This window comes from Ornithodoros turicata, chromosome 10, assembly GCF_037126465.1.
Source record: "Ornithodoros turicata isolate Travis chromosome 10, ASM3712646v1, whole genome shotgun sequence".
Classification (NCBI taxonomy): Eukaryota; Metazoa; Arthropoda; class Arachnida; order Ixodida; family Argasidae; genus Ornithodoros; species Ornithodoros turicata.
Genome location: NC_088210.1, coordinates 26,968,333 through 26,996,089, shown reverse-complemented (window position 1 = coordinate 26,996,089; position 27,757 = coordinate 26,968,333). Strand labels below are relative to the sequence as shown.

The 27,757-nt window shown below is 45.5% G+C and overlaps 3 protein-coding genes across 5 annotated transcripts; 2 read left to right on the top strand and 1 right to left on the bottom strand.

Annotated features, from left to right (window-relative positions):
- Window positions 1-1,158: 1,158 nt before the first annotated feature.
- On the top strand, window positions 1,159-4,716 carry LOC135371285 (uncharacterized). 2 transcript variants are annotated; one of them, XM_064605392.1, is made up of 9 exons: window positions 1,159-1,233; window positions 1,335-1,452; window positions 1,895-2,049; window positions 2,124-2,406; window positions 2,502-2,737; window positions 2,798-2,973; window positions 3,079-3,167; window positions 3,248-3,434; window positions 4,248-4,716. In XM_064605392.1, exons 2-9 carry the CDS (start codon window positions 1,335-1,337, stop codon window positions 4,630-4,632), a joined length of 1,629 nt encoding a protein of 542 aa, XP_064461462.1. In that variant the 5' UTR covers window positions 1,159-1,233; the 3' UTR covers window positions 4,633-4,716. The 2 variants fall into 2 exon arrangements, with proteins under 2 accessions (XP_064461462.1, XP_064461463.1); XM_064605393.1 differs by having other exon boundaries at window positions 1,165-1,252.
- Window positions 4,690-13,001, bottom strand: LOC135371284 (splicing factor Cactin-like). Its single transcript, XM_064605391.1, has 19 exons — window positions 12,835-13,001; window positions 11,978-12,199; window positions 10,816-10,885; window positions 10,636-10,689; window positions 10,396-10,542; window positions 10,233-10,304; window positions 10,102-10,164; window positions 9,972-10,026; window positions 9,040-9,128; window positions 8,824-8,974; window positions 8,577-8,732; window positions 8,358-8,467; window positions 7,705-7,910; window positions 6,888-7,053; window positions 6,648-6,809; window positions 6,453-6,536; window positions 5,756-5,806; window positions 5,041-5,103; window positions 4,690-4,879 (listed from the first exon to the last, which is right to left on the bottom strand). The coding sequence occupies exons 1-19, from the start codon at window positions 12,912-12,914 to the stop codon at window positions 4,754-4,756; spliced, it is 2,127 nt and encodes a 708-aa protein (XP_064461461.1). The 5' UTR covers window positions 12,915-13,001; the 3' UTR covers window positions 4,690-4,753.
- A 2,729-nt stretch (window positions 13,002-15,730) lies between these two features.
- LOC135370386 (4-pyridoxate dehydrogenase-like) lies at window positions 15,731-26,832 on the top strand. 2 transcript variants are annotated; one of them, XM_064604125.1, is made up of 12 exons: window positions 15,731-15,895; window positions 17,724-17,891; window positions 20,258-20,460; window positions 21,005-21,194; window positions 21,256-21,387; window positions 22,167-22,291; window positions 23,091-23,258; window positions 23,511-23,655; window positions 23,837-24,000; window positions 24,086-24,263; window positions 25,290-25,506; window positions 26,676-26,832. In XM_064604125.1, exons 2-12 carry the CDS (start codon window positions 17,750-17,752, stop codon window positions 26,821-26,823), a joined length of 1,812 nt encoding a protein of 603 aa, XP_064460195.1. In that variant the 5' UTR covers window positions 15,731-15,895; window positions 17,724-17,749; the 3' UTR covers window positions 26,824-26,832. The 2 variants fall into 2 exon arrangements, with proteins under 2 accessions (XP_064460195.1, XP_064460196.1); XM_064604126.1 differs by lacking the exon at window positions 15,731-15,895 and having other exon boundaries at window positions 17,789-17,891; window positions 20,224-20,460.
- Window positions 26,833-27,757: the final 925 nt, after the last annotated feature.

The following is a 27,757-nucleotide window of genomic DNA, read 5'->3' as shown; positions in this document are numbered from 1 at the left end:
CCTATGATATCCCTTCTAAGTGGGTCCGGAGATTGTGCCGTCATCCCGTTTGCGGCTCTCCGCAGTTTTGGGCTCTTGCATGTATAGCGACGACTATATAGCACATACATTAATCCTTGACATGCTGTGAGTTCTTGCACAAAAGTCGATATTCTGCTAGCTACATGGGCATTCCCTGGATTTTCTCCATGGGAGGGCAAAGAGCTTCCAAGGGCAGGCAAAGCATGCAAATGGCAGATACTAGACAATAGAATGGCAACAACCGAAACCTCTAATATACATGGGATCCGGTGGATAAGATTGAAATTATTATGACGGCATCCGAGCAAAAACCATGACGACCTGCGAGTACAGCGGGGACAGTGCTCCAGAGGGGGGCTAAGGCCCCTTCTTGCCCCCCCCCCCCTCCCCCCCTCTAGGAACGCCCATGGCTAGTTGTGGTCTGGTTCGTTGCAAATGTTAGAGGAAACCAGTCCGTGTGACTGTACTTCGATGCAAATTCATATTTCGTGAACTTCTTGATGGCAATACACACTCTCGAACTTCACAGCAATTCCCGTAAGGGGTCGAGTTGTTTTCCAGTACGTATAGGCCATATTAGTATTACGTGTGAAAGGGGACTACCTCCATAGGTAGGTCCCTTCTCGATAACTGTATACCCACTCTGGTATCCACCAAGGTAGAGCGGTCAGGGCTAGACGTAACTACGCTTAACTACGAGGTAACGTAACAGCTTCTCATGGCTCACTTTGTTTGATACACACCAAGACAGAATTCCCGACTGTAACCAATTTTACACTGCTTCGTTTGACGACCAGGTAGAGCTGCCGTTAATACCGCTTTACAATATCTTTTTGGTGACAGGTCAAATAGGTCAAGAGTATAAAAATGTACATACATATCGCTGAATATTGAACTTTTGGTGTTGAACTCCTTTCTTATCTGCCTGTATATGTGCAGTTTCAGAAAAGATAAACTTGCTGCTACGGAAAGGAGGGAAGTGGAAATGAAAAAGAGGTGTCACGTGTTTTTGGTGTCAGGGTAATCCACGCGTACCTCCCAGCAGGAAACCTGCCGTGGTCTGTGGGACTAAAAAGGTTTATAGTTTCGGTTTTGTTTTATGCGACCCGCCAGATGGCAGCAGTAACCAACCCAGGTGTTTTTCAAAATGGCGGCTCCCAGCTGAGTTGACGGTCGTGGGAATGACTTGTGCAAGAAAGTACGCTTTCGAAGGTATAACGTGGTAAACCCTGTACCTTTGGGGTTTTATGGCAATGTTACACCCAAGCACATTGACGGACGCCGCTTGTGTCGTCTGTTTTATGTTCGTATAGATGGAACAGGACGTCGCGCACTGGGAGCTACTGTCGGAAGTTCACGATCGCTTACTCTCAGGTTGTGCCTGCAGGCTGAGTGCTCCTGATGAGTGGTTGTCCTTGCTAAAGAGAACTGGTATGATGTTTTCTCTTTTATTAAGTGGACAGGTCCTGTGCAGGACGCATAGTTGCCTCATGTCAGACCATGAAATTCAGAGGCAAGCTTGCGTACCAAGTCCATAATGTGAAAAGCCTGCGTCTGCGCACAACTATACAGACAGGACGAACACACGATTAAAACCAGCAAAAGCCTGTGCCCTGACAGACTCAGGCTTTTCACATTACGGTGTTTGTCCACCAGCTGGCTTGCATCCATGCTAAGGTGACGAAAGCTACTTTAAGGAGGGTTTAATATTGAGAGGTGTGTTTATATTTGAATTATAAATTTCTGGAGGTGAAAATGGGAGCAGTCATGGGCCCACGAACCATGCACAAGTCTAGCTTAGTCTAAGTCTAAGTCACATTCTCTGCTGTCAGTAAAAATTTCCCACACGCTTTGACCGGTATCTTTGCCACAGAATATGCGCAAGACCAAGCTAGTACACTCTGTGTGTTATCCACCATTCAATTTATGTGTGAGATAGCGCACGAGAGCCGGATGCTCGGGAAACTATGCCCCTCGCTTTGGAGTAATATTTTAACCCTCCAGTCGGAATTGGTGATCAAGTCATTGGTAAGTTTCACATTCGCACATACTGTATTTACTCTATACAGCGCCAAATTGAAAAATGCGATTCTTTATTCCAGCACACCTTCTGTATTTTGCCACAGTGTAAATTCCGCATATACTGTGGTATCCAGTGCATGGCTGCTGTTGCTAATTCAAGTGCCGAGGCATGGAACAGTGTAATGACGTTGCTTGAAGAACGGGCAGATGGTTTCCAAACTATATCTACGAAGCAGAGAGAGATATACTTCCAGTTGATATCTAGGTTGCTTCAGAATGTGGTGGAAGATACGCATCCACTTGGAAAGCTGACTGTCACTTGCAAGTCAGCAACAAGTGGTTCGTTTGGGCACAGCAGCGGTGGTGAGATATCCTACTTCTAACGTGCATAATACCACAAAGGCACTCCCATTTTGAATAGCATGTGCTTAGCTGGCACTTACCCTGTCACATTCCAGCACCAAAGCGTGACATCGCTGATGTCGTCCGTAAGTGGTGGAATGCAATATGGAGTGAAGGCTTACGAGGTGCTCCTTACACTTATCTACAAGCCATGCTAAGCCTCTGGTTGAGGATTTTGGAAGACTGCCAAGATATGGAGACGTTTCACGAACTTTCCGCAGCTTGGATTATCGATACCGTAACCGACGCGTGCCCTTTGCTGTCGAATATGTGCCTGCAAGTTTGTGACAAAGTAAGGTCCTTGCGCTTTCAGTGAATACTTGATGTGCAGGATACCCGTTTGCACTTGCAGGGACTACAGTCCGTTGCTACAGATCCAATTGTGGATGTTTCGCCATGTGTTCTACAGCTTGCCAAGACACTAATCAGTTCGGTGGAAGGTGGATGGCTAAATCGGATACAGTACAGGACAGAATTTTGTGGGTTTGGAGGAACAGTGCTTCAGGGAAGGTCTCAGTCTGAGCAAGGGTATAAGCTGCAAATAAGTGTTCTTCACAGAAAGAGAGTTGAAAAAACACCTCTGTGTTACGACATTACAGAATCACTTTCCTCACGCGTCAATTATCTACTTAGGGATGAAAACGTCATTACTGGAGACGCTCGTATGTTGAGAAGGACCCTGCTTGCAGTGTTTAAAGCTTCTGTAGTTCATCTGCAGCAAGGTTAGCTTTGCTCAATTTGGTGAGCCTCTTACTCTGCTGTCATTGTGGTACTTCGTTTACAGTTTAAATTTTTTTTACAGGTGGAGCATCGGTGCCCACTGTTTTACATCAAACGTTTCAGTGGATGCACCTAAGGACAAACAAGTTAAACTGGACAAAAGAAAGGATTATCGTTGAACTCTTTGTAGAACAAGACGATCAACTGCTAGAATGCCTTCACGCTCTGCTGTTACTGCATTGTGCGCATGAAAACGACAAGTCATCAAAGTACGTAAAATCGGGTACTAGCATTATAGTAGCATTGGCATGTGACTGTGTTTCTCTTTTGGTTAGCCCTGATACCCTTGCCAGGTTATGACAAGGGCCTGAGGTTTTCGGGCAATATTTTTTTTTTATTCGGGGAGTAAAAATCGGGTAACTAAACATGTGCTATAACACGAGAGAACTGATGTTCTGAGGCTGGAACGACATAGAAGGGACAGGAGCCAGGAGTATTTGTCCCTTCTATGTCGTTCCAGCCTGAGAACATCAGTTCCCTCATGTTCAACAGTTGCCGCCTGCGTCAATCCCGTCGTACGAATGTGTGTGTGAGTGAGCAAAAATGTAAGAGTGAAAGGAGGATGAGTGAGAGAGAGTGGCTGGTTTGTCCCTTTAGATGACACACCCTGGAAGTCGCTGAGAAGGTGTGTTAGCTTAGCTCAATTGGTAGAGCCCTCGACCGGCAATCCAGAAGATGTGGGTTCGACTCCTACAGCTGGCTAACCTTTTCAGTGACTTTCATCATCTTTCATGTGCTATAAATTCATGCAAATTCGGGTGGAAAAACCTTCCAGTACGCTAAATTCGGGGAGAAATCAGCTCAGTTACTCAAACTAACTTGACTGGTTCGCTACAAATGGTGATGTAACTGCGTTTGCTGCCAAACAAGTTAGTGTGCATTCCTACAGAAGTCTCAGTGAGGGAAACTTGCTGGGGAAAAATCGGGTTTCACCCTATGTAGAACTTCAGGCTCTAGTTGTATTGTATCTCATGTGCCTCTCGCGTGATGTCGTAACATTTGCTTTCGCTATTCTATTCCAGGAGCCACAAAGGGGACAATCCCGTTCCCGATCCTCACATCATGCTCTTGCTCTTCCTTCATTCACTGTGTAATGACCACAGTGCCTTGGTAGACTTGCTCACATCAGATGAAACGTGTGCTCTTTTATACTTTGTCCGCTACCTGAAGACCGCGATATCAAACTGGACAGCATTTGTGGGTGCGCATACAAATTGTAGTAATGTGCCAGATGCATCAAGTTCCATGCCAAATCAATTTTGCCTCGACGACACCATGGCTGTGTTAATCAGACTTCGGTTAAAACTGGAGAAAATGTTTCGTCAAGGGTTAGTTCCGTTTAACGTCAGACCATTGTTAAGGCTGCTTCAAAAGTGTGAGTGTCTGTATGAAGGTACTGAGCTGTAGCCATATTTTATGCACTTTGTATGAAGCCAAGACAAACTGTCTATAGGGTACAAGATGTAAATAAAATAGGGACTATTTATTGTACAGTATGATACAGGTGACACGTCGGAGCACAGCGTGTTTACCTGCGGTAGCGGTACCGCTTGAAATGAAACCACAGCTGGAATATGTTGTTGTGAAACTGGCAGCGGAAACCACGCTTGTAGGAGTACTCCCATTCTCGATTGACGATCTTGAATGCAATGTCCTGTACAAAGAAAGGGAAGAAATAATAGTTGGAAGAACATGGTACATAACTATCACCCAGCTGTCAAGGCAGGTGCTTTAACGCGTTTTTTTATTAGTGTTGCGGCAACACATTGCATGAGGTTTTTCTCATTAAATTGTACCGCAAGACCAAATGCTTACTTCGTATGGTGGTCCTGCATGGAATCGCAAAATTGAAAAGTCCTTGTTGCCTTCAATTGGTGTCTGTAAGAAATTCATACATCTTAGTATGTACCATGTGTTAACCAATGTACATTGTGGTAGGTGAGTGAACAATTAAGAAAGACAACATATAAGCTTCACCAATGTCATCTTTCGTTTCACAACCACGGGATCCATCATGACTTTGCGTTTGCGAGACGTTTGGATAGGCCAAAGTAACTCAAGTTCGATCGGTAATTGCCTTGAAATTGGGCAGCGCACATGTGCGTGTTTACGTTTGAGACGGGTTCGTGGTGAGGATCTCCCTCCTCATAAGTAGGATGCGGAGCGTGACTGGCGCGTCACGAGGGAACGACGTCTGTCAGCTCCTCGGCTCGTACGTATAATCTGGACTCTAATGCATGGGACGAATAGGCGTTCCGGCAGGGACTGTAAACGAACGCCACTACTGTATCATCGAGATTCTACTGTAATTGTATAGCACATTTTTTTTTGTCATAAGTTGGGACAAAAAACCCCCTTAATGGTTAACACCTCATTAACTGATTAAATGATTAACACCTGCCACTTGCTAGATAAAAGCTCTCACTGTGTGCCATGCAGTTTGAGCACTTTCACATGTTTACTGTCTGTTAGTACAAAAATTACGAACACATGGGTAATGAGACAAGTACTATGACTTGTCAATACTTACAAGAAAATACTCTGGTGTCTTCTGCTTGTCGATGAGATCCGGGTAGAAAATCTGCAAATGACGCAACAAAAGAGATTTGGTCACTGCCAACAGTGGTCCGGGTGACAGTCAAAATTGAAAAAGTGGTGAAGTTCTATCATAATTTTATTTTTAATTGCTTATGTGAAACTAAGTAAAAATTAAAAAACTACCAATCCAAGTGCACAGTCCAAAATGGCGGTTTCAAAGCTTTCGTCGTAGTGCTGAAAACAGTCCTACTGGTGCTTGTTCGAAAGCGTTTTCGTCTGGAAAATCGGGCCTTCGACCAGACCAAAAAAAATTGTACTAAATGTATTAATCGTATGGTGAAGGTTACGGTTTCTCGTGGGAGTCCGAAGCGTCGAACGAGTCTGAATAACTGGCGTCGAAAAAAATCAGTCAGTTACTGTATGACAGACACAATTGAAAATGCTGCTTTTTTATGTAGAATACTTTTTTGTCATGTGAGAAAGTGAGCAATGAACTTCCTTATGTGTATGCACAGATCATATCGATGGGTCATCTTTAAATTGGGCTACATAGAGCAAGACAGGGTTCATATACAACAGTCTTAAAACACGCAGTGATGAAACCCCCCAATCATCGTCACAAAAATAAAGTAGTAGTTGTAACTTCCCATCAGAATACAGTGGACGTGGATTGTACATGCACAGCTTACATTGAACTTGTATCCTTGAACTATTTTTGGAGGAGGGTTGTCCATGTCATAGTGGGTCTGGTTGTACTTGTTCCATTCAAAACCCTGAAAGAGACAGCAAGCACCTTGTCGTCTGAGTTTCTAAGCCTCTTTTATAACACGCGAGAAACTATCACAAGGGGATAATATGCAGTGAATGGCTTCAAGTACACATACCGTATGGACCCTATTGAAGTACCGTGGCTTCCTAGGTCTGTACTTGTCTGACCATAAGTACGTCTTATCCACTGGCGACTCAACGCTAAATGAAGCTTCATCGTTGTCCATCCCTTTCCTAGCCTCAACTTCAAAGGCCCGCTCCTCCTGAGTGACCATGTCCTGGGTGATAGAGTAATCAACAGGATTTGTTAGGTACAAATCGCTTGCCAAGGTTGACCACACGCAGCAGTAACCCACCTGCACTTTCCCTGTTCCAATTAGCTGGCGCCTGGCATACTCTAATCTCTCATTATCTTCGACGGTATCAATGAGTATGGTCGCTGGCTCAAGGTCTTCAGGTCGTAGCAGCTTTGGACTGTAACCACCCGTCCGATATTCCTCTTCACACTTCTGTATCGGATCCCTGTGTCAAAAGAATTCTTGGTTACACTAGCATTCACACGCCAGTACTTTTTCCGGCATGTGTTCTTGAAAGTAATATACTGAATTCTGTTGTTTAGCGACCTCTTTTTCTTTTCTTTTTCCACAAATGCTCAAAAAGTTAATGATAACTAGAGCCTGAAGTTTTCGGGAAATATTTTTTCCTACATTCGGGGGGGGGTAAAAATCGGGTAAATAAACATGTGCACTAAATTCATGCAAATTCGGGTGAAAAAACCTCCAGTACGCTAAATTTGGGGAGAAATCGGGCTCCGTTATTCAAACTAATTGTAGCGGTTTGGTACAAATGGTGATGTAACTGCATTTTTCTGCCAAACAAGTAAGTTAGTGCATTCCTACAGACACCCCGGTGAGGGCAATTTGCCGGGTAAAAATCGGGTTTCACCCTAAAGAGGCAACCCTCAATTCGGGGTGCAAATTCGGGTAAAACCCTAAAACTTCAGGCTCTAATGATAGCCCTTTGAGGCTCTGAAATGCTTGTCTGGAATGTGTGAGTCTCCTACGTGAAAGCTGTTTTCACGTTTTGATTTTTTTTTTGCTATATATGTTAGCTGCACTATGTCGGGCACCCCACACATCAAAGAAACAACACACACTGCACTGCTATGCTTACTCTGGTTCCTCCATTGGTTCTTCATCCTTCTTCTCTTCTGTATCTTCACTGTCTTCGCTTTCTGAATCTGGCGATTGCTTTACAGCAATTGAGTCTGGTACTACTTCTTGCCTCGAAGGCCCTGGTTGTGCAATTGGTTCAGATTCGCCTAGAGATTCAGCTTCTTGCTTGACGCAGGGAAACAGGGGTCCACTCTCGACGCCTTGCTGTAAAGTGTAGCATGGAACGGTAATGTGGAGCAATGTTCCGCAGGGAATATTTTTTGTATCTAAGAGACAGGAACAAGAATATGCACGGGACCTTGTATTTTAGGGTCTTAGCGTTTTTGAATGTCGTGGGGCAAACATTGGGCTCTCAAGAGCAGTAAAATGGGACAAAATCGGGCGGAAAAGCAGCTTTTCCGGTTGAGAATAAGAAAATGGTGGGCTTCTTGCATTTCAGATGAACATGAGACACTGAGCAGCTGCCCTAAAAGCTTAGTGTCCTCTAGTGCCCATAGCAGTGGCTGAATTTTTATTTGTGCACATTTCTTTTATGTGTGTGTGTGTGGGGGGTTACCCTAAGTATAAGAGAGTTTTACATGGTTTAACCCTAAAACACAAGGTTCTAAATATGCACCAATCAAAGCACAACTTAAAGGCTGCACAACGCACCTCTTGCTTCAACTGGTACAGTTTATGCCGCAGGTTTTCTTGGTGCCTCTCTCGAAGTCTGGCTCGAGCCATGTGGGCCTTCAGACGGGACAGGAGCGTTTCCCAGTAAGCTAGGTAAAACGATAGCCAGCCTCGCTATAATCAGCACTGATTATAGCACTGATATAGCGCACACTGATATAGCACACAGAAACGACGATCAGCGAATGCCACACTCACGAACATCCAGCCCTTCTTCCTTGCTGTGAATTTTTTTTTCGATTTGCTGGTACAAGGCTTGAAGCTGACTAGGTGTCTTTCCCTTGAAGACTTCCACGACCTCGGTGCTCACGGACGAATTGATTCCCTCCCGGCGCTCGCCAATTTGGTTTTCAACTGCGCGTGGAAATGCTGGGTAAATCTCCTGTTCTATTTACCCCCGAGAGGGGGAAATATTCATATACGAAGTCGCAAAATGGAACCGTACTCGACGAAGTGTCCAGTCGTCGTAGCTTCCGCAACTCTTCTTCCACGATGATCTGGATGTCTCTCCAGTAGTTCAGGTTGCGGCTGCTCTCTAGTTCCATGTATACTTTGATGTCTTCTTGCAAGTCTTCAAGATCTTGTGTGGTCAGACCCTATACGTGTATGTTTGTCACTTGTAACACCTCTGTAGCGATAAACGCAGCTGAAATCCACTTACATTCAAGTAAATGTACGGCTCCAACATTTCAACACCAAAGTCTTCTTCCTCAGCGCTTATGTATCTTGCCAGCAAGTCAATAGGTTTCGCTGTTAAACAGAGAAGACATACTTTTTTACAACACATCATTAGAGCCTGAAGTTTTAGGGTTCTACCCGATTCTTCCCCGAATTTCCACCCCGAATTGAAGGTTCACCCTTTCGGGTGAAACCCGATTTTTACCCGGCAAATTCCCCTCACTGGGACATCTGTAGGAAGGCCCTAACTTAATTGTTTGGCAGCAAATGCAGTTACATCACCGTTTGTACCAAACCATTACAGCTAGTTTGAGTAACTGAGCCCGATTTCTCCCTGAATTCGCATGGATTTAGTGCACATGTTTATTTACCCAATTTTTACCCCCCGAATTTAGAAAAAAATATTTCCCGAAAACTTCAGGCTCTACACATCATCCCAGAATAAGGTTGATTACGATGGCATTTTCTTTCTGAATTAAGAATAGATGAATCAAGGTAGGCCACCAAAAATGCACAACTTGCAACACACAAATGCAATGTCATCAGCAGCATGTATGCCTCTGAAGTTCCTGTTGGTTCTGAGGAGCTCTATCCTTACATAAGTGAGGAGTGTACCCCCCCCCCCCCCCCCCCCCCCCGCCAAAAAAAAAAGAAAGACAGAAAGACAGTTTGAATGGCTGAGCAGAAGGTTGTGATGTCACAGCTGGCATTTGCCGACTGCAGGTCACTTCATTCCTGATATGAAACATGGCTGACAACAGGGCACGAACTGCTCGGCAATAGGTAGAGAAAAGTTAGTTCCTAATACTGTTTGTGACACTCAGTCAATTTAACTGTTACAATGTACAACTAAATAATGAAGCCATCATGTGTGTGCAAACACTAGCTCCAGCAACAATGTGTGAATACACATACCTCTCCCGTCATCTATACGAATCTTTGACCTCAACTTGGCCTGTTGTAGATGAAACTGAAACAACATTATGTATGTAGTCATAATGTGTGAAGATATCAGATGTCTACACGACCATTAGAAGCCACTTACAATGTCCTCTTGCTTTTCCCATTCTTCGAACTGAGCAGCTTCTTTTTCACGTTGGATCCTTGTCTGTGTGGAGTTACACAGCAACGATGTAGATGCATGTGATTCTGAATAGTGCATCATCATTGACTTACAAGCTCCTCTTCCCTCTGTTCCCTCTCCCGTTCCCTTTCCAGACGTCTCTGCTTCACCTTCTCTAGTTCCCGCTAATGGAATTCACGAAAATGCAGAAATCAATAGCTGTTGCACGTGACTTCTTACAGTTAAACATGACAGGAGCTTGTAAGAATACTTTACTCTATTTTCTTCGAGCTTCAATTTGTTCCTGAGCTCAAGTTCTTCTTCGGGAGCGTGCTTGAGACCCTCTTTTTCAAACTTTTTCTCCCACTTGAAGGTCTTGAGAAGATTGGCATCACCAAAGGGATTGTCTGTGTTTGTGTATCCCTGTAAAATCAGGACCTCGTAAGGCACTATTTACGCTTTCAATGTGATCGACAAATTTTCCATTATTGTGTTATGTGGGAATTTTGACCTTACTAGGTACTCTTCGTCCCAGCCCATCTCTGCTTTCCTCTTTCGTTCTTTGGCTTCCTAAAATTCGGCGCAACAAAAATAGGCGTGAGATCTGTACTAAATATTGCCTCTTCTCATCTTCAAACTTATCTATTCCTCTAGTTGCTGCAATATACAAAATGTTGAAGTCTCACAATCTTTTACCTTTTTGGCCAGCCTGCGAAGCCGCTTTTGCTCTGGCGTTTCTGTCGCCTTCATTGCTTCTTTCGCTTTTCTAGAATAAGGTAGAGATCGAGATGTAAGGCACACAACAGTCGAAGGCACAATGTATGCCTAATGTACACTCGTGCTGTATAACTAGGGAGTGACTTTTTCGGGTTATAACCGCTTCTGCCCAGGCATTCCCTCCCGAATCAGTTTTGGACCAATTCGGGATAAACCAAATTTCTCCCCGAATTCCAATCACGTATTACATTGTATCATGTATTACGTACACAATTTAGTTGCAATCTGTGCACACATCTGGTGAAAATATTATCCAAGTGCAACAAAAAGAAACTATGCGAAGCACATTTAATGCTACATCATGTGGGGTTTGTGACTATAGATCGCGAAGAATGCATGTTTGACAAATATGTGCACCTCTAACTACAGGCCGCTTGCTGGACAGACACAAAAAACATGTCTGTAACACCGGACAACACTGGATTGTATCGATAGCACCCGATTCCCCTTCCCCTGAAACTGGGAAAGACATTCAACCCGAAAAAAATCAGGCCCTATAACTGGGGTACTTCGTTTTCGAGTTTTATGATTTTTCAAATTTGGGAGGGAAAACGCGGGTGCTGTTTACACACGAGAATTCGGGGAGAAATCGGGCGCTATGATCTCCGTGCGATATGTCACTGGGGAATTTTCGGGTGAAACGAAAGGCGCAAGAAACAAGCAACTGCTGTGACACTGGGACGAGAAACAAGAATCTTTGTATTTCCCCCTCAGAACTGAGACAGTGAATGACCACGGTATTCAAACACTTGACCGAGCTCCACAAAAGCTCCTCTTTGACTCCTGCAGGAGGGGATCATAAAAGGAGGACAATTAGATTGTCACAAATAGCTCTCTTTGCTGATATTATGACTCACTTTTCCGATGGTTTACCGAGAACAACAAGTTGGTGGACCACAAGGATTTCGGGTGGATTTTGCGTAGATATTGGGTTTTACCCGAGTCCTTGAATACTTGTTCGAGGGGGAACTATCGTGAAAAATCGGGTTTAACCGCAAAACGAAGAACCCTATATGTAACACATTCATTGCCTTGCACACAAGGAAGTGGGTTTCGATAGAAATGCTTGGAAGCTTCTCACTTCTTTTCTAGCTTAAGACGCTGTCGTTCCCTCTCCAGCTCTTGAATGAGGGCAGCATCCACACTCTTTGCAAGCCTGTGGTGGCCTGACGATGATGATGATGATGATGAATCCGTTGAGCTCCTTGAAGGACTCCTCCTCCTCCGGCTGTGATGAACTTTAGTGTGCTCACGGGATGAATCCCTGCTGTGTTTCTTGTGCTTGCCATGACTCCTCTTATACCTGCAGTACAAGAACTACTTGTTGCATTGCGTGTTTTAATAAGCGCGACAGAGCGCTGGTCGTGTGTCCGCTGCCTCTACCTTTCATATGTTCTGAAGTGCGAGTTCATTAACATATCCGTTACAAGACAAGTTTGCACCCGGTCTCTGTACTTTTCACGGAGTAGTAGTCTGTTAGTTGCGCATCTAGCAGGTCCTCTCGGTAATTAATCGGATGACAGTGTGACTGGCTTTCTCAGGGGAGCAAAACACGAGAATTGGACGCATTCTATTCACCTCATGAGGTAAGGAGGGCTTGTAATACTCTGGACGTTTACTTTACGCCTTTGGACAGCAGGATAAGTGTAAAGTTTCCCTTTTGACGCCTAAAACATTTGATTTGGTAATAATGAGGATCAGCACATCGAACATCGCGCTATATAGCCTAGCTGCTGTTCTTTACTTCGTGACACCTGGCACGTGCCCGCCTAAGTGCTCGAAGCGTGTCGCAGCATCTTGTCTTAAAGGTACAACTAACAGCCATATTAGAAAAAGAAAAAGAAAGAAGGGAACGAGTAGTTGTGGGACGATTGCTAGTGAACAACGACGAGAACAGCAGAATTCTTTGAACTCATGTGTATAGAAGAATTAGCTCACTCCTTGTCGCGATCTTCCTTGCGATGTTCTCTTGTCCGAGAACCTGATCGAGACCTGTGTTTATGTTTGGAGCTTCCCATAGCTTCGCAAGGTTCGCAGTGTTTTCGTTTGCGAGCGTCGCGATGCAAGTCGCCATACGTGCCTGCGAGCTAAGGAGGCTTGCACTTCTCGCAGCTATTCGCAGTTGCAATAGGTGTCGCCACGAGTTGACGCACACACCTCCGACTCATTGCGGTTCCGACCGTTCCGACTACAGTCACTCTATAAGTTCCGACCACTGGTTCCCACGCGCTCCAGAGCCGTGGGCAATGCACATGGGGAGAAGCGAAAAACGAATGGTAAAATGAACAAAAAAAAGTATATAATTAGAATTAGTTTGTTATCAGAGTGATCAGAATGCTGTGCATGTCGCCAGTAACTGCAGCTTCTGGAAGGCGATTTCAATGTGGGTTAATTGTAAGTGCAAGTGAATAGTTATGCGGACTATTACGTATTCAAAAGGGGGGAAATAATCGTCACGCAAGCTACTCATGATGTAGTATGCAAAAATAAACTAGTTATGTAAACTCTTATAAGCGAATCGTATAGAAATAAACTAACCCGGTCACTCGCAGCAAATGCGGGCATCAGCCCTTGTAGGCAGGGACTCACAGTTTTACATCGAGGACTATTATGATGTGCTTTCTTGTCGTTTCGCTTTAGAGTGGTCATTTAATTTGTAGTTTTCAAAGAAATCACCTCTTCATTCGCCTTTGTTTAGTTATGTCAGCGAGCTCTGTTACTGCGTTTGCATGCGCTCGGCGTACGGTTTGCGATGCGGCGTGCGGTTTTAAGTCGTGCAAGATGCAAACACAAATAAAATCAACAGCACAAGACAAGGCTTGCCCTTCACAGTTTTCGTCTCATTCGTGACATATGTTACATGCACTGTTATGTCTCCAAGTCGCTATGCTCCCATGCTAACACCCGCCGATTACTGACGTTACTTTCATTTCCACATCACTTCTCTGTGCACGCTTTTCGCTGAGGAGCTATCTCTCTTGAATCTGTGCGATAAAGGCTGCAAACGGTAGCTTTCCAACCGCCAATGTATGACGGGAGCGGGTCACACCGGTTCAGTCATGCCTAAGTGACCCAGCTTCACATCACCGCGTTCGATTTCATCTGTTTGACGATAGTGGAGCGAGGCCACTGGCAAGGTCTTACTGCAAGTGCAGTTCAGGGAACAACGACGTTTTACACTTGGGCCTTTCGACGTCGTGTCTTTCTAAATGTTTTTAATTTAGAAAAATATGCGTAACCTTCACGTGGAGGTGGCTTGGTGTGCGAGGGGATGAGATGATGAGTGAATGGACGATGAGAACACCGTAGGTTCGTTTACATTACTATTTACAACGGAGAGAATTAATACAAGGAAGTGAACTGGTTGTGGCCCGCCTGGGACAACTGCAACCGGCGCAGCGTCGCTCCGAAATAGTTTCTCGCGAAGGAGTCCCTTTCCCCCATTTCTTGGAACTGAGAGGCCGCCCTCCGAGTGAGACAGCTGTGGAGACTGGGGCGGAAACGCGGTTTTGGGGGTGGCCACGTCACATATTTTTATTGATCATATGTACGTGAATGACGTTTACACTGCACTCCGGCTGAGGAATTTTTCTGCCAGCGCTACGAACAATATATGTCAAATTCGAATTAGGAGTGCCTTAATGTGCCGTAATACTACTACATTTCTTGACCGAATCGCTTGATCATAGCGTCTTGCACCAGACGCACCTTGCTTGCGGACAGTTTCGAAGAAAATGAGAGAGACTTTTAAAATACAAGGAGCATAAAACTATGGAAAACTGGTTGCTGGAACAGTACACACACGTACATACAAACGAAAAAAAGAAGAAGAGAAGAAGAATGAGAGTGTACGTTAACGCTGGAACGGCCGGCAAGGCAGGGGAAAATTTTCTCACGCGTTGAAGGCTTTTTACGTTACTAGTAACCAGTGTGGCGGAACCAGTGACTGACGTCATGTTTCAGACTCTTAGGACCTAATGTGCTCGGATGCGCATATTTCGGGTGCGCAACCTTTTCCTGTGCGCTTGGGCTAAAGTCGTACACTGTCGAGATCAGTCACGATCAGTCAGTTCTTTAGAATCGTCACCAGGGGGAAGTTCTTGCAGCTTTCCGTCATGCTTATTACTGTTATTATTGTTGTTACTTGAGTCGTACACTTCACCTTTTTGAACGATAAACACTCGACTTTTGCTTTTTGGCTGAAGTCGGTTCTCGGAAATCACTACTGTGTCTTCATTTTTCAGCTACGTTTCGTTTTGCGACAACATAATTAAATAAGTTATAATAAAAGTAGAATTAAATCAATTTATTAATTAACCAACATTAAAACAACGCAATAAAATAAACACAGCAACCACCTTCCAACATATTCTGCATCTTTCAGTGTCAAGCCTCTTCATGATTATTTTACTAAAAGGCTCCGTTAAAATAATATCGTTTTAACAACTATTAGGTCCATCACCCACTGTTGCCTGCGTGCGGTTTTACGTCCCGCGTGCATTCCGCAGATGCAAACGACGAATGAACTGGTGCATTCGATAACGAAAGGAAAGTTAGGTAGCAAGCGAGCTGGTGGTGACGATCCATGACTTGAAAACCCGAGACGAGGTAGGGACGAAAACAGAGAGAGACCGTGTTTGTGTATGTCTGTTTTCGTCCCTACCTCGTCTCGGGTTTTCAAGTCATGGTGCATTCGTTTCCGTTCATGCACAACCACGGCAAACCAGTGCCACAGAATCAATGGAAATGCGTGAAACAAATTGTTCATAATTTTCCCCCTGACCGACTCTTGCTTAGGTACGTTCTCCTTTCTCCTGACGCGGCAGGGCAATGAGGAAAATCAAGTTTCCCTCTCTAAAAAGATGGCAGGTGAGGGGGATGCTACGTCCAGCCTGAACTACAGGGCCGGTCAAGGTCACACGCTTAGTTGTCTCTCAGTCACCGTCGAAACAAGCACGCTACCTGTCTACCGCTGTGTCATCTGAAGGCAAGCGTTATAGTAAGTTACAGCTATTTCGAATCGCGCTCCGGTGTTGTAGTACGCATGCAGTTCTTAATATGCAGTAGTGATGAAGGCAGAGGAGCATGCAACGACGGTGGGGTGTGATCATGCCGGCGCCATAAATGACTGCGCGTAGTGTAATCGTGACGTTAGTCATGTTACCTTGTCATGTTACACAAAACGCGTATCTTTTACTCTACGTAAGCGTAAACGCTGCAATCGTAGAAGCAGGCGGAGAAATGTTGGGTCTCCGCAAGCACTGACAGGATGCGCGCAAGCGCGCTCTTCTGCAATATTGACAGTTGAGCTAATTCGCGGCATTACGTCGGGTAATATATTTCAAGGGTAAGTGATGTGACCTTGCAGTACTAAGATGCCGTCGGATGGTTGGATGGATGGTTAAACTTCTGTGTCCGTTTGTAATTCCATGGATCGTGTTATTGGGGCCCAGGGGCGGATCTCGAAGGGGGGGGGGGGCTGACCCCCTCCTCAATTTCTGTCTTCGCATATTGATTAATTGACCCTAGATCGCATGTCTAGCATGCTGTCCGTGGCTGGACCACCTCCTCAGAAAAATCCTGGGTCCGCCCCTGTTGGGGCGTTTCAGTATTATGGGAAAGTGTCTTTGATATTTTCAAATTGATTTTGTTAACTTAATAGTTTTCTTTTATTAAATTTCCTCACAAGACTCTTTTTTAAATATTAGCAGACACACGCAGTCACATCGAGATGCAGCTTGCTATCAGTCTATAAAAGGTTCATTTTTGATTGGGAAAAACCCAGCCTTTATATCGTATATCGTACCGAAAGATCGCCTTTCAGTTGACGGAGCACGCTGATGATGATGTTGATGTTGATGAAGACAAATACTAGGGAGAGGTTGAATTCGTCACACGACAAATTCGACTACTCCCATAAACAGACCCCCTCCCCCCCTCGCAAACTTTCGCGATAACTATCTGCCAAAGGCCAAAATCACCGGTTAGACGTAGCGCACAGTGAATTGATGCACAGCACACTGATGATAATGCTAGCAACAACACTACACAGAAGTATACTAGAGATATTTGCCTTTCCTCGGCAAACAGTCGACGGTTTTTCACCCCATTTTTTAATCACACGCTTTAATTGCAGCCGGCCTTGGCCGCACGTGCCATGCGCATTACGCAACGTTGCATGCCTCGAGGGAAGGGTCAAACCATCGGTTATGTTTCATCTTCTTCTTTCATTTACCATCATCGTCGTGCAGAAATCTGTTTAAGCCCTTGGTGTCGCAGGTTTTACAGCCAGATCGTTTGGTTTATGACAAACTGGACCTCTTTTGAACACAAGAATTTCGCGCTTTAAAAATAAAAAAAAAATGTAGAAAACGACCAAGTCGGTCCTCATCAGTGGTCCTCATCAACGCCGCTCTCACCTCAACATTACATTGCTACTACGTTCAGACCTGTCACACGTGAGTCTCACTCTTATGCTCCAGGCTTTGACCTCACGGGGGTCAAGAACTTCGTTACCTGCTCACATATGCGTGGTAGGGATATCGTCGACTGCAATCGGTAGCTTCGACTTTCTCTGGGCATGAATCTCACTTCTCCGCAAAAAGTTCAGCGGCTCGAGACAGAAGGTGAAGAAGACTTCACTTGAAGTTTTCACTGTGTTAGTTTTTGCCCTGACTCTTCTCCGCGCTGTAATGTTCATCGGTGCTCTTGACGACGCTAACCGAATAGGTGAAAAGGAATCATTACGCATGGCCAAAGAGAAAGTTTTTGCACATATAGTGAGAGTAAGTGCATTGATGATATTCTTTCTTCCCTTCCCCGTACAGGTCTTTCAGGTGACAATATTGTCACCATGGCATTCCAATATCCTTACGTGTCCAAGTCAGTGGTCTTGGCGGCTACATATTTTGCCGCTCTCTTTACAATGTCCAGTCCTCCTTCGGACAGCTACTACGATGCTCATGCTCTAAAAGAGGAATATGACTTCGTCGTTGGTAAGCACACATTTAGTTCTAAATTCGGCGTCTGAGATTTATCCGCATGATTCTCTGGCGTCATCTGATAACGTTGGCAGTAACCATCGTGCAATTACGGTAATAATGAGCATTAGCAATGAGATCAGCATGCCGAACCCAAGTGCGAAGCTTGGGCAGTATGGGCAGATAGCAGTAAGCTTGGGCAGACAGCCTCCAGACATAGCTCTGCATGTCAGCGCAATGAAACATGGGCAGACAGTAGTACAGACGAGACGACTCAAAACTGTCAACTAAAGAATTTATTAGGGTAACACGAGCTTAAGGATGCACATGTGTAAACAGGTCATGTTGTAGCTTTCCACGTGGCTTGATCGTCCACCTGCAGAAGCTCCTAATTCTCGTCTAGTCGACGTTACTTCCTGTCCATGGCTCATTGCCACGACACAGCTGTGTCTAAAGGTCTTTGTCTGTAAGAGTCCCTTCAATAGGGGGGAGAAAATATTACGCTGACAAGGAATGAAAAAGTCACACGAAAATTTACGGAACGTACTTTTGGAGGGCCTCGATAATGGAAAGTTTGACCAATAAACCTCTACCCGACAAACGTCATCATGACGTTGGTAGACAGACCGAAGCCAAAACAGATCGGAAGGGGAAAGCTGGGTTCCACGAAAGAGCAATTGTTCGCTGAAAGAAAGTAGGACCGAAGGTCGCGTCCCTTTCAGAGACCATCGTAATCCCCTCAAGACCGTGGCTTTCAGGCGCGACCTTGTTCGTCACTAGCTTTGAACGTAGTTCAACTCTACCAAACTCATGGCGCTGTCGAACATTATGACGTCATTTGTTTACAAACAGGTAGAGGTCTATAGACAAGTTCAGAAAATCCCAGTACTCTTTGCGCGCGCATTGCATCATGGGCGCTTGCTGAGTGAGGGAACCTCGACACGGGGGGAACGCTGACCTTGACACGTCGTGGACAATGGACCGGTAGGGAAGAAATCGGAACAGTTTCGTTTGGAGGCCACCGTTTCGTTCGTATTAGTGAACTCCCACAGTTCAAAGCGACGCTAAGCAGTCTGGGATTTTCTGAACTCGTCTATTGCGTGCGATCAGGGGACACGAGACGCAAAGATCTATAATAATGGCGGCGCATAGAGGGAAAAGTCTGGCTTCGCTGGTCCCGGCTTTCCGGCAGTCATTCGTCACAGCAGGGATGATTGGTGAACCGAACAGAACGGGGGAGGGAAAAACGTTTATCGTTTTTGAAGAAGCTTCACAAGGCAAAAAGGGTAAACACAAGGAAACTTGATATTGCAGCACACTAAACTTTTTTTCCGGTGGTGAAAAAAATGGCTAGGAAGCAAGCAAGCTGGTGAAGATGATGCATGAGGTAGAAGCCCGAGACTAAGGAACACGAAGGGACAGACACAAACACGAAGTCTTAAAGTGGTGTTTGCAGTTACGGTATTTAACGGAATGATGGACTGCGATGCAACTGTAGTTCTGGGCGAAATATACTGTCCTCTCCTGGGTTCTGGCGTTGATTGAATTTCTACTCGCAACATTTACGTTGCGTCTGCAACTGGTCGCGTGAAGATTTATCTCGATGACTTGTAAGCGCTGAGTGTGCAAATACGTTCGTATCTGCACCTGCCAGTACTACACTTACAGTCCAGCCATATGCGCCTGCAGTTCAGGTACACGCCGAATTGTCAAACATGCCGAGATCCAGAGGACGCGGATAACCCACTGTTATGTCTAGAGACGAGTGCGGGTATGAAAATTCGTACGGGCTCGAAACGCTCGAACGGGACAATTAATATGAAAATGCGCGCAGTAATTATGAAAGCCAATGATGCAAAGTTTATCACACAGGAAATACATAGGGCAACGCGCGAGGCATCGCCGTTTAACGGCAACTTCTGCGGATTGGCTTGGATCGTATTTGAGTTAAAAGAAGATGGAGACTGTGGCTCCACAAGTGTATGAAGCCGGTTACTCCTTCTCTCAGTTGTACCACTAAGAGGTCTAGTATGGCATAGCACAGACCACCAGGGGTTGGTGACGGAGAACGAGCGTTTATTTTCTTTTTTTATTCCGTATGTGTTAGCGCCGCGAAACAACTGTGGCTGTGAACGGCGTACAGATGTGGACATATGGAGAGAGGACAACAGGAAGGCGTGGCGGACAGGGGCAATAGTATGCGTCCTGGCCTGATTTCAGGGGGAACAAGCGTTTCAACCGAAGGTTCCTCGATTTGGCGATAAGATAGAACAAGAAATGAGAAGGAACGGGCAGTACCGATTCTTAGTTGTACCGATACTTGGATGTACCGATTCCGCTTTTCTAGCTGGAAACGTTACAAGGTTCGTCCCTCTGCACAGTCGGTGGCGGCTCCGCGGGAAGTGTGGTGGCCAACAGGCTCTCTGCGAACCCTAAAGTTTCAGTCCTGCTCATCGAGGCTGGAAGAGCAGAAGATGCGACGATACGAGTTCCACTTTATGCGATGCTTCACCTCCGGGGGCCATATGACTGGAATTACAAGACTGTACCGCAGGAGCACGCTTGCCTCGGTTACAAGGATAGAGTAAGCGACACTAATCCTAGCCACCAAATATATCTTCAAAGCTCATAGTTCGCAATATAGGGTTAAGCAAAAGTTTCAGGTCGGGAGTTGCAGGTATTTCGAACAGGGATTGTTCTTCCACTGTGAAGAAAGCCCTAGAGGACTTGATTTACTTGATGGATAAGGCAGTAAGAAGACAGTACGGACGGACCAAACAGAAGAACTGCGTACCGATTTTACTACCACATTTTTCCACACTAGACTTAAAGGACGATAATGGAAGATTTAAATGACGAAGGTTGTCTAATTTAGTCCTGTGGGGATTTTCTTGTCGAGGCAAGAGTTGACGCGCAATTCGAAATACTTCTTAACCATTAACTCCCATTAGTTCGTGACCATTAATCCCCCTACCCTGAAATATACTGTTAATATGATGAGAACTGTGCAGAGCAAAACACCCTCTGTTCGAAATATCGATGCCTTTCAACCAGAGGCTTTTATTTCAATAGCTTGCTATACAGAAAGCATTTTGATGTTTGGTTGTTTCTGTTCATTAACGTTTCAGAGAAGCGTATGGGCAAGAGGAAAAGGTTTGGGTGGTTCGAGCCTCATAAACTTCATGATGTATGTCAGAGGGAACAAGAGAGATTACGACTTGTGGTCTGAAAACGGAGCCACTGGTTGGTCTTATGAAGAAGTATTGCCTTATTTCAAGAGCATCGAGACTTTGGACATTCCAGAACACGCAAATAACGGTAAGGATCGAGCGGATATAAGACGTAAAGCTAATTGTCAAACACGTGCAACTTATCGCAGGTTACCGCGGTGACAGCGGAGAGCTCCCAATATCTTTTCCTTCTTTTCATACCCTCGTCAGTGATGCTTTTCTGGAAGGTTGCAAGGAACTAGGATACAAGTACACGGATTACAACGGAGCCAGTCAGACAGGTACAAGCCACACAAACTATTCGTATCTTTTCACATCTATACGGGAACTCTGTGATAACTCCTTTTGCCAGTAAGGTCAAATCAAATCAAAACAAAATCCGTGACAACTCTCTTTCATACAGTTGACATGTTGACACAGCACATCGAGCACCAACTTCCGAGCACCGCTGTTGAAATATAGACTAAACGCACGTTATAACGAAGACAACGATACCGAAATAATTCGATATAAGCAATAATTCGATAAAAGCGGAACGGTCACAAAAACAGTAACGGTAGCATCGGAAACACGTCGGGAGTCCCAAAAAAGCATTCACGCAAGTAAAGTAAACCTTGGTGGTGAACACCTTGGTGGCCTTTTGATTTATATGAAGAAAAAAAAAAGAGAAGAAAAAAGGACGTGAGCTTGGTCTGGTGTACAGGCGAATACTCGGGTTCAAAACGCAACACACTTTGGTCAGGAGAGTGTGGAATTTAATAAAGCAATACCTAAAAAATAACCGATTTCGCTATATCTAGAGCTTACTGTGCGTGCGTAAGTGCACATAATCGGCTGTGCATCTTCCTCGCTATTTCCTGTTGATGATAACTTCCTTCTTCTTGGTGTAAGTGCCTCAATACGAGAACCGCCGATATTTCGAACAGATACTGTACCTCTGAACCGTCTGAACAGTCCGAAGAACAAGAGAGTCTATTCGAAATATCGCCGGCTCTCGTCCTGGGGCAGTTCTCTTACCATTTATTTACCGGTTCGCCGGATTTTCCACCCTTCTTTTCAGGCTATTCAAGGGTACAGTTTAACATCAAGAATGGCCATCGCTATAGCGCGGCAAGAGCATTTCTAGAGCCTATAGTAAAAGAAAGGCCAAACCTTCATATCACCCTGGACAGCATGGCAACCAAGGCGAGTGACACGGTGCTTCACAAAGTACCACTCTATTCTGTTCTGTATGAAGAACGCGGGACAGAAACGGAAAGGGAATTATGAGTAATAGCGAAGGGAAGCAGGAGGACGATGCAAGTTTGTGAGTGTCAGGTCTAAGCACTAATATACTTCGTGACAAGTCATCCTCTGCGGGTCAACTCTGCCCACAAGTCTAAAGACGTCTTTGATTGGCCTAGGCTGATGTATGACGTCTCCGAGCCACAGCGTAGTGCACCAGCATGCTTCAAACTGCTGCTTGTACGCTGATGATGTTACGAAAACACTCGTCAGAGACGACGTACTTAGATGACATTTGCATGCGTTGGAAGCAAACACGTAGAATGCTTGCGTTAACAAATAAATAAATAAATAAATAAATAAATAAATACAAAAAAATGTAAATCGGCTTCCCCGTCAGTCTGTCGTCCGTCCTCTTCTCGTACGCTTCACTTTGAATTGGCCGACTGCATTCTCCGCTGGCTAAGGTACACCTCTTTGACTGTCTCTGTTATATTGTCCGGGGTATACAAGATGTATGAATCGGACTCTCGAGAAGCACAACATCTTTTGCAAGCCTATGCCTGCGAAGGCTGTTCATGATCTGGTGAAGGTGTACTACCTATCGCGTTTGCCCCACATTTGGGTGTAATTTCATTATCAAGCTTCAGAATGATTTTTGGCCTTCGTCGACGCTCTCTTTGTCTGAAGGAGGACATTTCATTCGCCATGTAGTTCCTCGAGCTTTTTTTAACGTTTGTTGTGGTGTTGACGAACACAGATCCACTTCAAAGGGAAGACTGCTGTGGGAGTCCATTTCGAAAAGAACGGTGCAAAACACTTCGTCCGTGCCAAGAAGGAAGTCATCCTATCAGCAGGTGCCATCGCATCGCCGCAACTTCTCATGTTATCTGGCGTAGGACCAAACGAAGAACTACGCAAACACAATGTAATTACAACACTTTCATAGTACTTTTTTTAGGTAATACAGCATAAGTCGTCACTTCGCATGAGTCGTTCTCTTTTTGCGAGCAAAAGAATACCCACCTGTTTGCACCTGGAAGATGCCCACACACACCATCAGTTTCAGAACCGTCCATGTTCTTCTTTCTCCGTCCCTTTGCCAACACGCTGTTCTAGTCCTGCCTTTTAAATACTGTTCGTATTCTCTCTCCGTTAATATTTATAGTCGTAATTTCAGATAGACGTGGTTGCCGACCTTCCGGTTGGTAAAAACCTTCAGGACCACATATTTGTCGGAGGAGTCTCAGCATTGACCGAGGAGAATCACGCAGTTGACACCAGGAGCTTGTCCGCCATCACAAGCTACGCGTACGATGGAGCAGGTAAGTCGTGTTCGAGACTCCAATGGGAGTTTTTCGCGGGAGGCGATGATTTCTCTTCTTACTTCAGTTACACGGGTGTCAGTAATGCCACTGCTTTCATGTATCATCTGGGTATATCGATATGAACTCCAGCCTGTCAAGCTGACTCTCACGTTTCATTTCACTGTTTTCCCCTGCGCAGGTCCTCTCGCGATCCCAGGGGCCGTCGAAGTGCTAGCGTTCATGAGTTCATCGTTCGTCAACGAAACCCTCGACTACCCAGACATTGAACACGTACTCTTTTCTGCAACACCATCAGCCGAAGAGACGGAGACGTTCCTTTACGACTTAGGATACACGTATGATGTGAGTTCTGGCGCTACAGACAGACCCATATCTCGATTTAGGGCGCACCTATCGCAGTTATTGAGTTGATGACATTCACTTCTAGCTCTATTCCAAGTACTTCCTGCCACGAAGAGGGAAGTTCGGCTTCATGATTTGCCCGGTTCTAAACAGACTAAAGTCTCGCGGTGAAATTACATTGAACACGACAAACCCCTACGACCACCCCATCATTGATCCCAAGTACTTCACGCACCCGGATGATGTAGAGGTTGCCATTCAAGGTAACGTGGTTCCACTTGAGTTTCTTAAATGCAGACTGTGGACCTTGCAAAGGAAGTCACTTCAGCGTGGTGACTTCAGTTTATTAATGTGGGACGTTTGGTGTCCAGGAAGTGATCCCACGTAGAATATCGTAGTGTCTGTAAACAGAGCGCAGCTGGAATAGCACCACTAAACATGTGTACGTCGTGAAACTTCACCACATGCATTAACGCTCCGTGATGCTGGTTACTATAATATAGGAATTTGCGACAAATAGGTCAGCCATTGGGCAAGGAAGCGAAAGAAACTTCTGGATCCTCGGGCATCCTGCCAAATGTTTTTAAATGTGGTAGGCTCGATTAAGCCATCTTCTGATTCTGATCTTTTATTTTCCCCTCTAATCAATCAATCAATCATCTCATCTTCAGGCGCCCGCACTCCTTTCGGTGCCATGATAACTTCTTCCCCCTTCCCTTCTCTCTTCTCTTCACAACTGTTACGGATGGACCTACACGTCTGTCGACGCTGGTGGACCCTACAAAGCTGTCGCTTTAGAACGAAAGCTATAATAGCCAGTAAAATAATGCATAATACGTGGTATTTGGCGCACTGACCGTTGGACGTGTTTCTTACTTCTTTTTTTCCTCCAGAGATTTTTGTTAAGGGGACCGGTAGCGATTTATATACCTAGGACGTTGCTACAGACCTGGACAAAAGTTTACAGAACACGCTCCTGCTCATTCCTTCCTCAGGGTGACATGCTTGCAGCGAATGGGACCGCACGGACTTACAGACATGTGCCTATAGGTAACTGAGTCACCTATAGCTGTTTGCAAGTCCGTACGGCACCATTCGCTGCCAGCGTGTCACTCCGAGGAAGGAATGTGCCGGAGCGTGTTCTGTAAACTTTAGTCCAGCACTGTATATAGTGCCCATTTTGAATATGTACTAGGAATATCTCGAGGATGCGACTATTGGACGTGACGGACGACCAAAATAGTGTCCGATATGTAACAAACTATGGTTCCTGTGTCTTTTCGATTCAGCTACAAAACGGACCCTCCAGTTCATAGAGACGAAGGCAATGAAGGCCATCGGAGCGAAGCTTTGGGACATACCTTTTCCATATTGTGTACATCATACTCCCTGGGGCGACGAGTACTTAGAATGCGTGGTGCGGCATCTAACGCAGACGGCCTGGCACTATTGTGGCACTTGTGCCATGGGTGTGGATGATAAAGCTGTCGTTGACCCGAGGCTCAGGTAAGCATGGCTTTGTTGTAGGGGTGTGTGCGGCGCAGAAAACGTATACAGACCACGACGTACTAGGTTATAGCGACCATGTCATAATCGGCAACCCCTGTGAGAAGCCCGTCCGCACCATCCGCTAGGAGCGCTGCGCATCGGCCCGCGAGATCTACATCATGATTGGACAACGGAAAATTGAACTTTGAACGGCGCAGACGCGGACGTATGATTACCGTAGCAGACGACAGCAACAGCTTCTATGAAAACCCGTAGAATGATGATGAACTTGAGAAAGAAGCTTCTCTCGTGGGACATCCACCGCTTGTACAAAAATACGATGGTAAGCTGAAGTGCAAAGTATTGCAGAAAGTCAGGAAGCAATAACGTGCCGATGAGTAGCGCCACCGCTAGCCTCCAAATGCGGCGCTGGGACGGGATCCCTATGACATGGTCGCTATAATCTAGTAGGTCGTTGTACAGACTTAGCCAACAACCGGTTTGTGCGAAAAAGTTCGGGGCTCTGGCACGCCTTTCCCTCTCTAAAGCGGGGCTCTGGTAAATTGCGTAGCTTTCTTTGATATCCGGAGCTTTAGTTCAGTATTTACCTCAATGAGAACAGAAACAACTTCTTCTGACGCCTCTCAGTCGAGAATGCATAACGTGGGGTTTCCCTTGGTTTCGCTACAGGGAGCTATATCGTATAAACACGGAAAGATCGTGCTGCGCCAGGGTCGTGATCAGAGCTAGCTTTCGCGGATGTCGAGGGAATTTCTCGGTGCTGTCCTCAATAGCTTCGCCAGCGCTCTTCGAACAAGTAATGTTGACGAGCGTGTGTCCGAAGCATTATACCGAACATACTAAGGACACCACCAAGGACATTCCTCGGCGCTCGTGCAAGCAGGCTCAGATCTCAATATCACGGAGACCGAATCCGATGTTGACGGAAATCAGACCATTTGGCGGCAAAACCACTTCTTAGCCATCATTCATGGTAAAAGCACAGAGCGGCACGGACACAGAAAGACACAACGTCATCAAACATTACCGCTGCCCGTATACTTTTAGGCATTCGTAACACTTTCCAGCACGTTTTATGGGACACACTGTAATGTGTCTGCATTAAGTTCTTCCCTACAAAGGCCTTAAGAAGATTAAAGGCGTTAACTAAGCTGTTTCTTTTGCAGGGTTCGCGGTGGCGTGAAGAACCTCCGCGTCATCGACGCATCTATCATGCCGGAAATCGTCAGCGGAAACATAAATGCAGCCACCTTAATGATAGGTGCAAAAGGCGCTGCGTTAGTTCTAGAGGATAATAATTTAAATAAAAGCTAAGACAATTCACAGATGCTCTAGTTGACTTCTTGGTTGGCCTGCACAGCGACTGAATGGAGTAAAATGCTCATGAGGTGCTTGGATATCTTCGGGGACAATGCTGAGGGGTTGTCACATCGTTGTAATTAGCTGCCCCCTAATCTCCTCTGCACATGGACACAAGGTAAGTGAATTACGAATAACAGCAACTACAGAAACTGGCATCGTGAAGCACGCAACACCTTCACAGTATTCAGGCGTTCCACCTTTAAGAACGGTGCGAAATGTAGTCCGTCTACCCTAACAGAATTACTCCGCGGGAGACCTTATACTGCAGCACCACCAATTGCCGCCTTTTGCGGTCCTATAGTTTCGGGGTCGGTGCACTATATGCCGCGACATAGAATGATGCGGCTAGCTATTGCACCCAATCGAAACGGGGGGAGGGCGGGGCTTAATGTTAATAATGATAATGGCTTAATGAAGAATAATGTGCCGTTTTAGGTTGAACACAGGTATAGTCACAGCTTCAGTTTGTTTCTCGTATGACAGAACGCAACGGTCTAAGAGCACCGTGCTACCAGTACTTGCATATTGTCTGGCATACTCTTTTTGCTTCCTTTTAAAGTGGGACTCCACAACAAAATCACCACAAAGGTTGTGGTATATCCGTAATCTGTCCATGGAGAGAGGACAGCAGGAAGGAGAGGGGGACAGGGGGGTTAGTACGCGTCCTAGACCGACTTCAGGGGGAACTGTGCCGACATTCGTCGGGAAAGTCTGCTGGAAAACCCAGGGAAAACCTCAGACAGCACAGCCGGTGACAGGATTCGAACCCGTGTCACCTCAGAGTCTCGGCGTGGAAAGCGATGATCCTAGTTACTTACGTCACGGGAGCTGGTCAGAGGAATTTAATCGCCAGCTTAATCGAAAAAAAAAAAAAAAGGAAACAAGG

Coding starts and splice junctions, on each gene's coding strand:
- LOC135371285 (XM_064605392.1), top strand. CDS start 1,335: ATGGAACAGGACGTCGCGCACTGGGAGCTACTGTCGGAAGTTCACGAT. Junction 2,050..2,123: donor AATTGGTGATCAAGTCATTG/GTAAGTTTCACA, acceptor TCTTTATTCCAG/CACACCTTCTGTATTTTGCC. Junction 3,168..3,247: donor TGTAGTTCATCTGCAGCAAG/GTTAGCTTTGCT, acceptor TTTTTTTTACAG/GTGGAGCATCGGTGCCCACT.
- LOC135371284 (XM_064605391.1), bottom strand. CDS start 12,914: ATGGGAAGCTCCAAACATAAACACAGGTCTCGATCAGGTTCTCGGACA. Junction 9,129..9,971: donor TCGTATAGATGACGGGAGAG/GTATGTGTATTC, acceptor TCTGTTTAACAG/CGAAACCTATTGACTTGCTG. Junction 7,911..8,357: donor TGTACCAGTTGAAGCAAGAG/GTGCGTTGTGCA, acceptor TACACTTTACAG/CAAGGCGTCGAGAGTGGACC.
- LOC135370386 (XM_064604125.1), top strand. CDS start 17,750: ATGGCATTCCAATATCCTTACGTGTCCAAGTCAGTGGTCTTGGCGGCT. Junction 23,656..23,836: donor CTACGCGTACGATGGAGCAG/GTAAGTCGTGTT, acceptor TCCCCTGCGCAG/GTCCTCTCGCGATCCCAGGG. Junction 24,264..25,289: donor TGTAGAGGTTGCCATTCAAG/GTAACGTGGTTC, acceptor TTTTCGATTCAG/CTACAAAACGGACCCTCCAG.